This window comes from Fragaria vesca, linkage group LG3 (genome assembly GCF_000184155.1).
Source record: "Fragaria vesca subsp. vesca linkage group LG3, FraVesHawaii_1.0, whole genome shotgun sequence".
Taxonomy (NCBI): Eukaryota; Viridiplantae; Streptophyta; class Magnoliopsida; order Rosales; family Rosaceae; genus Fragaria; species Fragaria vesca.
The window spans coordinates 9013989-9031832 of NC_020493.1; the positions used below are offsets into that span (position 1 = coordinate 9013989).

General features: G+C 36.2%; 2 protein-coding genes across 2 annotated transcripts; both read left to right on the forward strand.

The window, feature by feature from the left end:
• Positions 1 to 99: 99 nt before the first annotated feature.
• Positions 100 to 3690, forward strand: LOC101309918. The gene is made up of 7 exons (XM_004295595.1): positions 100 to 588; positions 697 to 795; positions 898 to 1118; positions 1541 to 1610; positions 1872 to 1951; positions 2410 to 2474; positions 3315 to 3690. Exons 1-7 carry the CDS (start codon positions 100 to 102, stop codon positions 3506 to 3508), a joined length of 1218 nt encoding a protein of 405 aa, XP_004295643.1. The 3' UTR covers positions 3509 to 3690.
• A 2037-nt stretch (positions 3691 to 5727) lies between these two features.
• LOC101302334 (AP-2 complex subunit alpha-2-like) lies at positions 5728 to 17238 on the forward strand. The gene is made up of 27 exons (XM_004293996.1): positions 5728 to 6046; positions 7269 to 7400; positions 7874 to 7999; positions 8294 to 8356; positions 8445 to 8542; positions 8672 to 8879; positions 9166 to 9237; positions 9318 to 9410; positions 9516 to 9617; positions 9794 to 9891; positions 10311 to 10392; positions 10508 to 10596; positions 11806 to 11911; positions 11993 to 12058; positions 12271 to 12377; positions 12464 to 12568; positions 12656 to 12776; positions 12914 to 13099; positions 13196 to 13432; positions 13915 to 13995; positions 14159 to 14323; positions 14465 to 14551; positions 14647 to 14772; positions 15236 to 15316; positions 15401 to 15472; positions 16416 to 16495; positions 16573 to 17238. Exons 1-27 carry the CDS (start codon positions 5915 to 5917, stop codon positions 16721 to 16723), a joined length of 3066 nt encoding a protein of 1021 aa, XP_004294044.1. The 5' UTR covers positions 5728 to 5914; the 3' UTR covers positions 16724 to 17238.
• Positions 17239 to 17844: the final 606 nt, after the last annotated feature.

Sequence of the window (17844 nt, forward strand, 5' to 3'; positions counted from 1 at the left end):
CCTTTTTTCTATCGCCAATCAGCTCTTTCCACGTGCCCCTACTCCCTTAAATACCCTCAGTCAAACACTTCTCTGTTGCCTCCTACCAAAACAAACACAATGTCACTTTTTTCGCCACCCTCTCACTTTCACCTCCCAAACGCCGTCGTTTCGCACCACGGCTCCGACCTCATTAACCTCCCTCTCCATTCTCCCCAAAACCCTAAACCCTCCTTCGACCCCTTACGCCCATTAAAGCTCGTCGCCTCACACCACTCCCCCATCCACAACCGCCGCGGCTTCCGCCTCACTTCTTGCCTGGGATCAGATTCCGCGTTCCCCATTTCGCCGCAGAATGTCGATCTCACCGAGCCGAAACTCGACGGCGGCGCCGGCGGAGGCCGTGACGGCGGAGATGGAGATTCGTCCTCCGGCGGCGGTGGCAACGAGGAGGATGCGGAGGGGGAGGAGTTCGGGCCTTTGTTGAGGTTTGATGAGGTGATGAAGGAGACTGAAGCTTGCGGAGTGGAGCTTCCTTTGGATATGCTCGAGGCTGCCAAGACTACTGGCCTTCGTAAAGAGTTTCTTCTTCGCTATTTGGCTTTACAGGTATTTGCATTGTTCTTGTTGTGCTTGAATTTCGATTGGATTGATGTAATGATGTGATCAAGTTTGTTGTTTTCGCTACGATTATTGATTTGGTTGCTTGGATTTCAGGGCGCAGCTTGGCCGTTGGGGTTTTTGATCAAGTACTGCTCTATGCTACGAAATCGAATGCTGGCTGATCCTTCGTTTTTGTTTAAAGTTGGGACAGAGGTTTGTAATCGGTTATTTAGGTTGCATGTATTATTTGCATTGTTGGTTATATGTGAGTTACATTAGGTACTGATGAGATTTGTCGCTATTTTTGTAATGCAGATAGTCATAGATTCTTGTTGTGCCACCTTTGCGGAAGTTCAGAAGCGGGGAAAGGACTTCTGGAATGAGTTTGAGTTGTATGCTGCGGATCTTTTGGTGGGAATAGTTGTTGACATTGCTTTGGTTGGTATGTTGGCACCCTATGCTCGTATTGGAAAACCATCAATATCACATGGTTTATTTGGACAGATGCAACAGGCTTGCGCGTCTCTCCCTAGCAGGTAAGCATCTTTTGGGACCAATATTTTGCTAAATGTATCAAAAGACTTTGGGCCGACCTCTTTAGGAAATATGAATCATTGCACATCGTGGTTTCTCCTATGTTTGGATAGTTTCTCTTGTTGAATTGATCATGATCATCTCTTAGATGTGTGATGCTTATCGTTGGCTCTACTAAAATGATTATTATCTTGTTTTGAGGTCTTTGTGTCTTGTAAATTGTATATGTGCCAAAATAGAGTCTAACTGTCATTGATGCACCCTCATAAACTACAATGAGGATCCAGAGGTACTTCAACATTAAAGGGGTTTACCTGGACTCTTATAATGTAGAAGTACCTGTGTTTCCTTGAAAATGAAGCAGTATTTTGATCTTATTTGAATGTAGTTACTGAAGAAGTTATATGTGATTCGTCCTATGCAGCGTCTTTGAAGCTGAAAGGCCAGGATGCAGATTCTCCTTGAAGCAGAGGGTAGCCACGTTCTTCTATAAGGTACAACATCTTATTATTGATATATTGGAATAACTACAAAATTGTAGTTGCTCTGTGGACTCTAAATATTGAAGAAATGCGTCCCAATTGGAGACATTATGGAGTTTTTCACTCTCCTTCTCTTTATAAATGTTCTTGCTTAGGATTTTCTTTTTTAAAGTTTGTGTGCCAGTTTTCCGAACCATCTTTAGTTCTCTAGATTCTATAACTCGTAGTTTTGCCATGTTTCTCTTTCTAATTGACTATAATGTGTGTATCCAGGGTGTGTTGTATGGATCTGTCGGCTTTGTATGTGGTATTATTGGACAAGGGATTGCTAATACGATCATGAATGCCAAACGGTATGTATCTTCTAATTTCTTACTTATTTTTGTTTTTCTGTTGTAAGCTTTAGTCATTCTGGGTTGCTAGTTTGGTACCTGCAGTTGAATGTGTTTTAAAGCTTTCATACTTCTAAGTGGAATATTATCAAGTAAGCTACATCCTTTCCAGGTTTATCAAAGAAATTTTGTTTAGTTACTTTGCCTTCCTATCATAGATTAGAAAAGATTTAAAGTGGAGGAGCTTATGTGAATGTTGGGGATGGAACTGACACTAGCATGAATGCGTCTTTACCATAAAATTTAGTGGTGGAATGCACATGCTGCATGCCGAGTTAAGGGCCTATGACCTTAGTGTTGACAATCTTTCATTTAAATTGTCCAAGTTTTTATTTTTACTGAATTTTACTGAAACCCGAGCTAAGGCATTTTACCTTATGTCCCCAAACCCCTACTCACTTTATTATTTATGTTGTCAGGAGCATAAAGAAGTCAGAAGAGGACGTAGCTGTGCCTCCTCTTGTGAAAAGTGCTGCTCTTTGGGGTAGGTCCTCCTCTTGATTAGATATTAATTTTTCAATTATCAACTCTTTCTATAACTTCTGTAGTCATTCAAGATTTACTATCATTCATGTGTAATGCAAATGTATGTCGGCTAGTTGTGATAACCATGGGATAGTCTAAAATAAATGATATGCATAGACATCCTGAAGTAAAATTAATTCCTTGTTCATGGTGTGGTAATTCTGTGAGAACTGAACTCAATGGAAAAAGAGGAAATTTTTTTTCTCCATGAGTATCTATTGGTAAAATGGTTTAAATGGTTGCTTAGATTCATAGTCGAGTGATAATTTTTTTTTTTTCTGAAAAAAATAAATTGGAACTGCTATATTTGCTTGTCAAAAATTGCCAAGGATAGCTTATATGACTATATCTTTTTTATGGAAATTTTGCTATATCATGCTTGTGGATACAACTTTCTGTTTTGGCTCTGGAACATAAGCATAATATTGTTGCCAATCAATTTTCTGTTTATAATAACTTGTTTAGAGAAGATGTATATTGTTACTACTTGCTACTATGACCAAAGAGTAACATTATTATACTTGTTGGTTTGAATTGTTTTTGTTTTGCTCCTACATATCTATCATTTTGAGCTGTACTTTCTTTTGTGATATGGTTTCTACTACTTACTACTAAGACCAAAGAGTAACATTAATATACTTGTTGGTTAGAATTGTTAGGAAAAGTTCATTTAGTTAGGACTTGGGAGTAGTTCTATAATTGTATGATGCCACTCAATTATGCATCTTGGTGCTTCCGTTGCCCCCTTAGTTATCCTCCATCAGTTTGTTTACACTAATTATGTTGCTCTCTTAATCAGGTGTTTTTCTTGCTATCTCGTCCAACACTCGTTATCAGATCGTAAATGGACTGGAAGGACTGGTTGAAGCATCACCTTTGACAAAGCGTGTTCCACCTATTGCAATGGCGTTCACTATAGGTGTTCGATTTGCCAACAATATCTACGGTGGTATGCAATTTGTAGATTGGGCCAAATTGAGTGGAGTGCAATAGGATAGTCTTGCTTTACCAACTATAGATGTTTTCAGTTACCATATATAAAATGAACGATAGAGATTATTATTTTTTAATAGGACGATAGAGATTCAAAGTATTAAGACACGCAGAGGCAGAATTTTCCCCCTGCGTTTTTGGTTATTAATTTTCTTTTCCTGCAATTGTTCACTTCGGCCAAGCATGAACATCAGGGGACACAGATCCTCTCTTCACGAGAGGGTTCCTCGTTCACAAATCACATATCACTATGGATGATCGACTAACTCGATCAAGAGTACTGTTCAAGTGATCCCAACTACTCTGGCTTACATGTATCTTTCTTGGAGTAAGCACTGAAGCACCCCTCGAGTAAGATGAGTGCCGATTGCCAATTTTATGTAAAGATGAAAGAAGCAATTAGTATTGGCATGACTAATATGTAGGGCTCACTCAATACGATCAATTACATGTCCTTAAAGCTCCGTTACTAGAGTTTTGTTCTTTGATAATGTAAACTCGGGTTGTCTTATAAATTTTGCTTTGTAGTTTTTCTTTTCGCATGTGAAAAAAAATATTACAACCAAATTTATCTGCATCTGTTAAGCAAGCCTGGTGGCCTAACCACTGGTTCATGTTTATGGTCCCCAACTTAAAGCAAGTCTAACAGCTTCTTTATATTTTCTACATAATAGGGAAGCAAAACTCAAAATCTCTAAAAATTTTGTATACCAAATTCAACAGTTTCCCTGTTTTAAAGATTCAAATATTTATTACAACAACAATCCTCATTTATTATAATATAATAATAAGTATAAAAATATAAAAGTTTATTTTTTAGAATAAATTATATATTTTTCTTATCTTTGAGCCTTGAAGAATGTGCAACATTCAATTCTTCTTTCCCTAAATATTTTTAGGGAATCTGTAAATATAGGGAAGCAAAACTTTTCTTTCATCTCTTTCCATATTTTAGAGAATGAGATAGGGAAGCTGTTGGAGTGGAAAATGACCCCATGTTTCCTAAAATAGAGAAAATCAAATAATTTAAGGAATCTGTTGGACTTACTCTTAGACATAATCCAAATACGATAGAGTCGTGCTTTGTTCGCTACTACTGATGACAGTCTAAGTAATAGGATGAACTGGTAGCGTTGGTATATTTGCTAGTCTAGGTCTATGTATCGTATATACAACAAGCTTACACAACAACGTTCAATTTAAAGAGCTGTAATAAAGAGACATTACTTACAGTTGAGCAAAACTTACCACTAAATTTAATTTATGAGTAAATATCACCAACAGTTCTCAAATTTTAAGTCTATCAACACATGGATACAGTCCGATACACAAGTACACAACATTCTAAAACCAAAACTATTTTGAAAAGACAAAACTATCACTTTGGTAACTTTGGTAACTCGAGATTCATCTTCGACGTATTTTTAGTATCATCCATTAATAACACCATTACTTCTCATTTTAGTTAGTGGCATTTTCGTCACTCTAACTCTATTAAAACGATTTACCCGAATGTATTGATGAATTAATGTACAATAGACGAAGTTCTAGTTTATTTTTTATTTAAAAAAAAAAGAAGTTTTAGTTTATAATATTAAAATGAAAAAGGTAATAATGAAAAGAACATCAAAACTTTCATCTAATCTACATTTCGACCTTTATATTTATAAAGTAATGTCGAGAGATCACATGCTATAAATTGATATTTTGCATCAATTATCGTTGATAGGATTCAAAACCGTGTGTGGAGATTACAAATTAGGAGATTCTTACCAACTCGACTACCTATGATGGCTATGTTATGAGAGCTTAAGAGCTGATAATTTAGCTAAATATTTAACTAGTTCTATGTTAAAAATCCCTTACTTCAGGTGCATTGTATGTGTTTCGAGTAACGAGTAACACTCACATAGAACTGTTAGAAGAATCCAATTTTTGTAACATGTGAGCATTGTTCAATAAGTGACCTATTTTTATGATTTTCAATAAGTAACTGCTGTAATGAAAATCAGTTAAATATGAAACGAAAAGTTACTGTTAGAAATAGAAAGAAGGAAAGGAATAAAAATAAAAGAAACGGACAGCGAAGAAAGAAGGAAGGTGGAAAATGAGAAATTGAAATGGAAGAAATGATATGAATTTCAATTGTTGGGGCTACGGTGAATAAAAGTCGTCCCCTCCATCACTGACCGACGCCTTTTATCTCAGTCCACCTTCCTTCTCTCTCTCTCTCTCTCTCTCTAACATTACAAACCCATATTGCAATTAGATCAAACCCTCTCTCTCTCTCTGATCTTCCACCACCAACACTGTAGCTGGTCCTGTTAGATCCAGCAACGATCTTGTGGATTTAGGGCAGCTGAGACGGGAGTGGTTGAGTCTCGCCGGCGCTGGATCTGAGCGGCAATGGCTTTGTCCGGCATGCGAGGCCTCTCTGTTTTCATCAGCGACATTCGGAATTGCCAGAACAAAGAGCAGGAGAGGCTTCGCGTCGATAAGGAGCTCGGCAATGTTCGTACTCGCTTCAAGAACGACAAGGTACGCCCCTTACTGCTTAGGGTTTGCGTTTCGTGATTAGTTTTTATGCTGAAAATTTGATCTAGGCCATTGCTCCAATTTGGGGATTTTGGGTGAGGTGTTCAAAATTCAGAATTGTATGTAATTCTGCGGTTTAGTGGCACTGGCATTCTCCAGCCTATTTAGAAATGTGACTCGTTATGTTGGAGAGGATAAATCATATGGTTAATGAGTCACTGAACTTAGTTTGAGTTGATTATGAAACCATACATGTAATTCGATGACTTTATAAATGGAGCTTTAGTGCAAGTGTTTCTGTGAGCTTCAAATTAGAGGCATGAAAGTACCAGGAGGTACTCGCTTTTATTCCCCTCAAACTGGGGAAAGTGGAGCTGATATGAATTGCTTGGGTGGTTGTATGATGGCATCTGAAATGTTGAATCTCCTTGTTGAGAAAGTGAATAACGGGGACATGAGCCTGTTTTCTTCATGGGTTTGAGAATACACAAAGATAGATGACTGTAACATAGTGCTTGGTTGTGGCAATTCCACCTTCCAGATTAAGATTATTGTTTATTGAAATCATTTTCTGCAATAATCTAACACATATATATTTTCATATGATGAAGTTCTGACATCTATAAGCACATTTTGGATCTCATAATATGAATGTAAGATGCTATTGATTACTGAATTTAAATATAAAATGAACTTCATGACGAGTACATATGCTGAATATCGAATTGATTCGGATATGTATATTGGCTTGGTTTCTCTATAGTTCGGGTAATTACTTGCTATGCAATTTTGGCTGACCAGAGGGCTGCTATGCTGTTTAATGTACTTGCATCATTAGTTTGTTGTTCCTCCTGATTCGTATAAAGCATTTAAGTGGTCATCTTCCCTCCGTATTATACCTATTTATTTTATTCAATAAAATCTTGTATTTCAGAAAGTGTAAATGTAAAATTAATTGTCCTTGTGTGCTCCTTCTTTCTCTCATTAATGTCATGATATTAATTATCTAGAATGAAGCCTAAACTATCTTCACTTCGGTTTTCACAATTCCATGCATACCTTTGGAAATATAAATGTTTCTTGTAGGATAGTTTTTTCGTTGTGGTTGATTTGCTAATACTTTCCACAGTTGATACTATGTGCTCACTGTTGATCTAAACATTTGTGATAGCTAAACCAGAAGGGATGAATGGTTACTCAAAGTTTTCTTTAATTATTTCATCAGGGTTTGACACCGTATGAGAAGAAGAAATATGTTTGGAAAATGCTTTACATTTATATGTTGGGATATGATGTGGATTTTGGTCACATGGAAGCAGTCTCGCTTATATCTGCACCTAAGTATCCAGAAAAGCAGGTAATGTCTACTTTCCCCAACAATGCATACAATTACTTGTACCAAACTTGTCCTCTTAAAATTTCCTCTTTGGATGGAAGAAATGATAGATTTTATTTCTTTTGTATATTAGCTGACATAAAAGTGATAGATTTTCTACATCTCAGACTTATCATTCAATCGTACCAAGTAAAATTGGTGTATGAATTCGTAGAGCCATGGAAGTTGTAATTATGCTTGTGACTCGTGCTCCTCTAGGGCTTTTAATATTGTTTTTACTTTAAAAGGAAAATTAGTTTTCATATGGTACTTAAAAGGAAAATTGGTTTTCATGTGGTTCTTCATAAGTAATACATATGCACAGTTGCCCACTTTATAGTTTAGTTATTTAACATATGTGAATGTTCCTCTTTGGTAGTAAGCTTTTCTATTCCAGTATGTTACTGTAGCTTCAATCTCATTTCATTGTCTAATTGACTTCAATATGGCTGCAGGTTGGGTACATTGTGACATCATGTCTACTCAATGAAAACCATGATTTTCTGAGATTAGCGATAAATACTGTACGAAATGATATTATTGGCCGCAATGAAACTTTCCAATGTTTGGCGTTGACTATGGTATGGCAACCTATATCTGTTTTATTTTTCATATTAATTTTCGATTGTCTGACAATAGTGGTATATATATATAATATTAAATGACTACCTGTTATGTTACTGCAAACTTTCTAATATAGTGTCTTGGTTATATCTTTATATATATTTTCAATCTTTCATTTGGATATTTATTTTGCTCGGTTAGTTTTTGTTTTTGTTTTTGTTTTTAATATTCTATCAAGTTGTTTTCCTTTTTAAGTTTTGCTCTGTACGATTAATTGTAGCTCTACTGATTAATTTGTATTTGACTTGGAGGTTGGGAATATTGGAGGCAGGGAATTTGCGGAGTCATTAGCACCTGATGTACAAAAGTTGCTTGTAAGAGACAATATGTCTTTAGTGTTTGAGCAATTAATAGAAAACTATTTTTTGTGACTGAGTTTTTATTTTTATTTTTTTTGTTTAGATTTCTAGCAGCTACAGACCGCTCGTGAGAAAAAAAGCAGCACTATGTCTTTTGCGCCTGTATAGGAAAAATCCTGATGTTGTCAATATAGATGGCTGGTAAGTATGAATGTTATTTTATTCATGAAAGTATATACAATATTTCAAAATTCATTTTGTGCATATTGCATTAATATCTTTTTTTTATATTTTATTCTTTATTGTTTTTTTTTTAAAAAAAAAATTTAGGGCCGACCGCATGGCACAACTTTTAGATGAACGTGATCTTGGTGTTTTGACATCATCTATGAGCCTTCTCGTTGCGCTTGTATCAAATCACCACGATGCGTACTGGAGTTGTCTTCCAAAATGTGTTAAAATACTAGAACGGCTTGCTAGGAACCAGGATATTCCACAAGAGTACACCTACTATGGCATCCCATCGCCCTGGCTCCAGGTTTGTAACATGTCCAAGTTTGTTCTGTTTCATACTTAGCGTTAAATTGTTTTGTGTTTTATTTTTTATCTTGCGAAGTTACTGGTACATTGTCTCTATCCACGTTACTTTGATGGTGCACATAATAAAAAAGAAGAAGATATTATTTGGGAAATTCATCAAACCCTCGAGCCTTGGCTTAAGAATTGCAGGGAGAGTAGGACTATTGACTCATTCAGTAGTTTATAGCGGTTGGTGGATATAGAACAACTGCAATTTATGCTTATAAATTTTTTTATTCACACAGGTCAAGACAATGAGGGTTCTCCAGTATTTTCCCACCGTTGAAGACCCAAATACTAGAAGATCATTGTTTGAGGTCCATCTTCTGTCAAATGCTTATTGTCAGCAGTCCTTTATAATGTTTGCTTCTGTTAAACCTTGTATTGCTGCTTTCAGGTCTTGCAACGTATATTGATGGGTACGGATGTTGTGAAAAATGTTAATAAGAACAACGCATCACACGCTGTTCTTTTTGAAGCCCTCGCACTTGTAAGCACTTCTTTGTAACAATTACATATCATTATAAAAAACTTATGATTCTTTTTATAAACCAAGGGTCTCTCGTGTCTTGTCTCTAATCATTGCCCAATCTAGGTCATGCATCTTGATGCTGAGAAGGAGATGATGTCTCAATGTGTTGCACTTCTGGGAAAATTTATTGCTGTGCGAGAACCAAATATTCGATATCTTGGTTTGGTAAGTAGTGAACTACTTCTGTCTTTGCAAGTAAAGCAACACTTATAGTTCTGTAAAATCTTTTTTTAAATATTTTAATCACAACAATTATAGCATGCAAATAAAACTATATCTAAACTTGAACGGATTCATGGGGTGACTGCATATTTATTCGTTGAACACTTTCTTTGGTGTAGGAAAACATGACCCGCATGCTAATGGTTACCGATGTGCAAGATATCATCAAGAGACATCAAGCCCAGATTATCACCTCATTGAAGGATCCAGATGTCAGGTTAAATCTCCTGTTTGGCAGTATCTTATTTCATCCTTAATTATCATTATTTTGTGTCCACATAACCATGTATGTTTTCCTGAGCTTGGGTTTTTGTTATGCATGTCATTCCTTGAATTTCATGTCTGATGCTTTTTTATTTTTTTCATGCATTCTATCTGTTCTGTGATTATTGCACTGTGCTCCATCTGTAGTCTTTGCTTGATTCACTCTGATTATCTATTCCTGCCTGCTACAAGTGGGGATCAACTATCAACATGTGTTGTTCCTTGAATATTTTGTCCTCAAGTTAATTATTTCAAAGAAGAATTTTCTTTTTGTACATAAATAACTAGATGAGAAGAAGCTTGTGTTTTTACTTCAGTTGTGTATGTTGAAAGCTACTTTTTTGGGGTACTAAAATCAAATTATATTTTCAGTATTCGTAGGCGTGCTCTTGACCTGCTTTATGGGATGTGTGATGTTTCAAATGCAAAAGACATAGTTGAAGAACTACTACAGGTATATCAAACGCTGGATGTGCTTTCCTTTGTTCTATATGACTTTGTAGATTTATTTTGGCTTTATTTAGCATGCTGAGTTGGTTTCTTTTTGTACCAAATTATTTTCATTTCAGTATCTTAGTACAGCAGACTTCGCAATGCGTGAGGAATTGTCACTAAAGGCTGCCATTCTTGCAGAAAAGTTTGCTCCTGATCTATCATGGTAAGCATGGTTTCCATTTTCATTATGTGATATATATGGATTTCCCTTGCAAGAAAGTGGTCAAAGAACCAGTAAGCTAGAGTAAATATGAAGACAGGCATATGACTGTGGTTAGCCTCACAACCAATTCCAGTCCAATTTCGATCAAAGAGGTCCATGTGAGGGTCAAGGACCCATAATGTATTCATGTCGTAATGATGAGTTTTCTCTTGCCCATTGTGTTTTTGTCTTGAAGGAAACTGGATGGAATTAGTGACCTGGACTAGTGTTGTTAATATAGTTATTGAGAACTTTGACCAGAAGTTACTGGAATTTTGAGCCTCTTTATGTTAATGCATGGGTATACAAGATAAGCTTTCCAAGTTGCAGTACACCCTCTTTATAGGTGCCAAATTAATGGAGTTTCCAGATCATGTAGAAAAAAATATAAAGTCATTAGGTTGCTCATATCAAATAAAATGTCATGCAAGTTAAGTGTAGTTTAAACAAGTTTTGAAATAAGATACAAGACGAATTAGAAGAGGGTAATTGTGTCAGGGACTCTTTGTAAGCGTTGCATCTGAGGTTTTTGTTACACATGACTGAATGAGGACAATAATTATTTATGTATAGAGCTAGCAAGGACATAGTTTAGCCATTTTTGAAGTTTATGGTTGGATTCTGAAACATAAACATTGGAATTTCATTGTATACATGATCAAAGTTGACTGACTGAACCAACAATCGAACAAACTTCGGTCATAAGCTTGTATAGTTTTTTTTTCTTTTTCTAATAATAAAAATCAGAAACAAGTGTACATTTCTCCATGGTAATGGATTCCACCCATTATGTGCGTTTTTCTTTCAAATAACTATACAGTACTCCAATCAAGGCCATCAGTAATCAGTTAGCAAGATACAGCTGAATAACGGAAAAGGTCAATAAGTTGGGCAAGGCCCAATTGAATGTATTTTCTGTTTTTATTATTTTTTTTAAATCCATGTGAGATTGAAATATTTGGAGATTTGATAATTTTGCTTTTGACCGTATGGAATTAATCTAGATGTTTCAACTTCCGGTTCATCGGGGGCTTTTTTTTTTGAAAAGACAGGGCCGTTCTTTTGTTACTTGCGGTTATTTAAATAGGAATATTTATTCACCAAGTTGCTAAACCATTATCGTTCTTATAGTTTTTTATTTTTTTTTGGGTGCATGTTGATATTATACAGGTATGTAGATGTGATTCTTCAATTGATTGATAAGGCAGGAGATTTTGTTAGTGATGATATATGGTTCCGTGTTGTGCAATTTGTTACGAATAATGAAGACTTACAGGTCAGAGTCCTTTAGCATTTTTGTTTCAGAGATATGTTCATCTTGGTATTTATTTTGATAAATTTTTATGCACTCGATCAGCCTTATGCTGCAGCAAAAGCCAGAGAGTATCTTGACAAACCTGCTATACATGAGACAATGGTTAAGGTGAGCATAGACTATGGTTCAACTTGACAATGTTTTTTCTTTTTTGATTGAAGGAATGTATCTGTGTTTCTGTTGGAGGGCATCATCTTAATTTCAAGTTGCCTTTTAGAGTTTTTGTGCTCATTCGTTTTATCATTGAATATCTACCAAAATTTAATTATATAGTTAATATTAATGTCTACATTTATTTGAAATCGATACACATGCAATAGGTCAGTGCATATATCATTGGAGAATTTGGCCACCTTTTAGCCAGACGGCCTGGGTGTAGTCCAAAGGAATTATTTGCCGTCATACATGAGAAGCTTCCTACCGTATCGTAAGGGCACTTTGTCCTTCCTCAGATTCTTAAAAAGTTCAGTTATCGATCCTTCATAGATCTTAGAGAATGTATTATATTTGCAGCACTTCTACAATACCTATACTTCTTTCAACATATGCTAAGATCTTTATGCACACTCAACCTCCAGACCAAGAACTACAGAATCAGATTTGGGCAATATTCAGCAAGTAATATTCACCTCTTAATCTTTACCTGAAGTCGATGAGTTTCTTTTTCTTCCAAATGTCTATAGCTTATGATTTGTTGTATTCCAGATACGAGAGTTGCATTGATGTTGAAATACAACAACGAGCTGCTGAATACCTTGCCTTAAGTAGGAGAGGTGAAGCTCTTGTTGATATATTGGCTGAAATGCCTAAATTCCCCGAGCGGCAGGTATTTGCTTTGAATTTGTTCATTTTTATTTATTTAGTTTATTTTTCAGAAGACGCTTATAGTTTCAGACTTTTAAGTCTATCACAGTCACTTCGGAAATACTTATATTAATTTCAGTTTTCTCTTTTGATGTGTAGTCTGCATTGATCAAAAAGGCTGAGGATACTGAAATTGATACCGCAGAACAAAGTGCTATCAAGTTGCGGGCCCAGCAGCAAACATCAAATGCTTTGGTTGTGACCGACCAATGTCCTGGTAATGGTACCCCGCCTGCCAACCACCAGCTTGGTCTTGTGAAGATACCCACCACGAGCAGTAACGTGGTTAGTCTTTTTCCCTTAAACTTTTCCTTTTGGAATTTAAGGTTTCTTTTCCAAATTCCAGAGATTATTTGGTTTGATCGAAATGGTGTATTACAGGATTACAATTCAACCGATCAAGGGTTGTCTCAGGAAAATGGTAATTTGAGTAAAGCTGATCCTCAAACTCCTTCACCGGATCTCCTTGGTGACCTCTTGGGTCCGCTGGCTATTGAAGGCCCTCCTGGTACCACTGTTCAATCACATCAGAATGTAATCCCTGGATCTGGTGGTGATCCAACTGCAGCGGATGCTACGGCCATAGTACCTGTTGGCGAGGAGCCAAATTCTGTTCAGGTACTATTTTTACAGGGCATCTCTGGTGGCTGTGTTGTTGCTTCTGAGTACTATGATGTTGGTGATACCTGAATGAATTCCAATTTGATCTTATAAATCATGACCTACATATATTGTTTTTTGAAGTGAAGGTTCTTGTTGAGGGTTTAAACAGTTTATTGTTAGATAATAAATTATTTGTTGCATGCTTGTAATTTTTTTTTTTGCCTCTAATTGATGTCCTTTATCAGTTTTACTTTTTCGAGAATAAATGTCCTTTGTCAGTTCTACTGGTTTTTGAGCGTGAATTCATCTCTTGGAGTTTATCCAGGGTTTTTCATTTTCCTTCAGTCCCTGCTTGTAACAAGCTTATTCATTATACTGTAATCCAATTTACTATTACAGTGATTTGTTTGCCTTATCAACAGAGGAAACTTATCAGATCTTCCTTTTCATCGCTGTGCTACTCATACATCTAACTGGTTTTATAATATTGTCTGCAGCCTATAGGAAATATTGCTGAAAGATTTCAGGCCTTGTGCTTGAAAGATAGTGGTGTGCTGTATGAAGATCCTAATATTCAGGTTCTCCCTGAAATTTTATATCCATATTTCTTGTATTTCGATTTTAGACTCGTAAAGTTTCCTATTATTTCCAAGCAAGATAGAGATTTGGTAATTCGAGTTGATCTTATTCTTTATATGCACAATGATGGCTTATGAGTGTATTTGCATGATGTTATTCTAGATCGGAGTTAAAGCAGAGTGGCGCTTACATCAGGGGTGTCTTGTTCTTTTCTTGGGAAACAAAAATACTTCACCACTTGCATCAGTTCAGGCTGTAATATTGCCTCCCTCCCACTTCAAAATGGAGCTTTCACTAGTACCAGATACTATTCCTCCTAGGGCACAGGTAAAGACTTATTGTTCCTGTAATTAATCTTCAGTCATTGATGAACCCTTAGTCGCTCTCTTATTCCCCCTTTATTTTGTTCTACAATTCTTTTCAAATTTGTTAATTATCTTTCCATGTTTATTTTTTTCGGTTATGTAGGTACAATGCCCCCTTGAAGTTGTGAATCTGCGGCCAAGTAGGGATGTAGCAGTTCTTGACTTCTCTTACAAGTTCGGTCACAATATGGTACTTGAATCTAGAATATGTGGTCTTTACTGGTCAAAATCAGAAATTCATTCATATATGTATTTTTTATAATATTATGTATGTTGTCTTCATAGGTCAATGTCAAGCTTCGTCTCCCAGCTGTCTTGAATAAATTTCTTCAACCCATACCAGTGTCTGCTGAAGAGTTTTTTCCTCCGTGGAGATCACTCTCAGGACCACCTCTGAAGCTTCAAGAAGTGGTGCGTATTAGTAATATGTCACATTTGTCGTCTATTTTATTTTTATTCTTTTACCTAAATGAGAGGTAGTTTATGTGGTTCCTTTATGATTGACAAGTTGACAACCGTTTGTAGTTTATATTGACGAGTGAGTTTAAATGACATGATTGCTTATTCGTTCTCATTCTCTTCCACTGCATAAATTAGTCATATAATTATATACTTTTGAATTCATTTGTTCAGTCCTTAACATCTTCTATTAACATCCAACTCTGGTTCAAAGGTGTCGGAGTCATTTTCATAATCTGCTGCAAAGCAGGATGATAACACTGTTAAGTTACTGCCATAATAGGAGCTATGCTATCCACTTTGAGAAACAGTATCAGTCATCTTATTTGAAAACCTAGTCAAGTTCAAATAGTTGTACACATTGGCTAGCTACTTTATTTTTCAATGTGATCATATGGTTCAGTAAACTGTGCAGGTTAGAGGGGTCAAACCACTGCCACTTGCCGAAATGGCAAATCTAATTAACAGCTTCCGGTTGATGGTTTGTCCAGGACTTGTAAGTTCCGTTTTTTAGTTTTGAAGTTTTTCCTCATAAAGTAGCTGTTATACATGGTGGTCCCTAATATATTCTCTCTTCCAGGATCCCAATCCAAATAATCTTGTTGCAAGCACAACGTTTTACTCAGAAAGTACAAGGGCAATGGTTTGCTTGGTAAGACAGTATTTATTTACTACTAGGACCATTAATGGATGGATAGCAACCACTTTCATTACTAAAGCAATGCTTCTAGTTCTATGCTTCACTGAATAGAATTAGCACTATCTAGAACTTTTATTGCTATTTATATAAATGAGACTAGGTTATATGTTATTGGGGCAGTTAATAGTCATCATTTAATTTATTCTATGTTTTACCAAGTTTTAAATCATTGGCCATGTCCATATATAATTTTTCCAACTTAAAATTATGTCGGCATATGTTGTTATTGAGGAAATGTTGACTTATGAATTTATTAACAAGTCGTGCATAACTAGAGTAGTGTATTCAACAGCTGAGGTACAAAACGTATGTGGTAAGTCGATATACAACTAGCACATGTTTTTTTTTGTTTTTTTTATTTTCCGAGTTATTGAAAGTAATTTAGCATCTATCCATAAACACAATTGTAATACCAAGTAAGCTTGAACATGAAATACACATGTCCCTTTTGAGCACTCTAATATTTCCTTTTGAATAAAATGGTCATGATGAACCTAATGACTGCCAGAATGTTTGTTCCATTTGCTGTGAACAATTTAATTCTACCTACTTACCAACTAGTGATGGTGTGGGTGGTGGAGTTTCATTTGAAATTTAGTGGTAGGCTAGTTGCTAGTTTAGCCGTTCTCCATCTTCTCTTCAACTTACCAACTAGTGATAGTGGTGGTTGGGCTATGATTCCAACCAAATATGGTTGAACTATGGTAAGTTGCATGACAATTGAACCTTTTATTTCTTGGATATCAGTGAAATTATCAGTTGATACTGGTGAAATATGGGGATGTTTGCTTCACCATGTAGCGGCTAAATAAAGAGATATTTTGATATACACCTTATACCTTGTTATGCTTAAGAACTTATACTGGTCTGACCACCTGTCTTTCATGATACACAGGCTAGAATAGAAACAGATCCAGCAGACAGAACCCAGTTGCGTATGACGGTTGCTTCAGGGGATCCTACGTTAACATTTGAGTATGTATTAAGAACATTTTTTTTCTTGACTTATGATCGTACAACCATGGAAGAGTCCACTGACGTCTGATTTGCAGGTTGAAGGAGTTCATCAAGGAACAAATAGTTAACATTCCTGTAGCCCCTCGTGCACCTGGACCAGTGGCACCAGCACCTCCAGTAGCTCAACCGACCAGTCCAGCTGCAGCATTAACAGATCCTGGTGCTCTGCTGGCCGGTCTGCTGTGACAAAGTCAAGATGAATGATGAGTGAGGAATTTGTTCATTATACACGTAAACCTGATTCATACAACCTTGGAAGGGTCTCACGCGCAAGTTAAAAATGTGGATAACGCAAATCCTGATGCAAGGGCTGTCGGAAATCAAAGATGAGCCAACTTGTGTGGACGGCTTGGTGTTGTGGATCTGCACAGGGTGATTGAGGTTTTCAGATTCTTTCTGTACAATTTGTGCCTATGTGAGATATTTCTCTCGGTTTTGGGGTGAGGGTTTTTTTCTTTATTCATACACATTTTTTCCCTAACCAATTTCAGTGGATTGGTTTCTGTTGTACGGTAATTGACAAGAGAATGTTAGATATTGCATGAAGATCAAGTAGGCTAATTGTAATAGTTTTGTATTTGTTTGTTAATGAGTAGTATTTTTCCAAATAAGAGAAATTGCGGAGTGAATATTGTGAGCTCTACTGTCTTGTCAGACTGGCCTTTGATTATTGTTTTATTCCTTTTACGAAAGTAACATTGAAAGTGGCACCTTCACTTGACCAGCATTCGGAATAGTACCAGTTAATTTCATTCAGTAACTACTCCTTAGCAAATGAATTGCCAAGTGACAATAGATTGAAGCCTACAATCAAAGCCTACAAGTGACTCGACAGATTTTGAAATCGGGGACAATTGAATTGCCACTAGTCTTTCTGGTTATTCTACATCTTTCCAGCAAAGAAGAAAAGCTTCTCCCTCGGAAATACCTTTTTCCCGTTAGGAGATAATTCGACCCGGTTTCTGTTCTTCTTGATTGAAAATGCAGTCAAGTCAAGAACAATAATAATAGGGATAGTAAAGAGGTTCGATCCACCATCACCAAGCGTCTGTCTTCACAAAGCCAAGTTGCTGCCGTGGCCATCATCATCTTTCTATTCTAGTTTTACAATCATAAACTCTCGGTGATTTGTTTCAGTTGATGACTACATCGAACAAATTCCTCACTAGTTAGGGCTTTTTTGAACATGGATATTAGATCAATGTTTCCTCAAGTTCAGTTTGTTTACTAATACGTGAATGTTTGATTGATTTGTTTTGTTTATCTTTTATATGCATGCTTATGTGTAATGGTTCGATACAGGATAT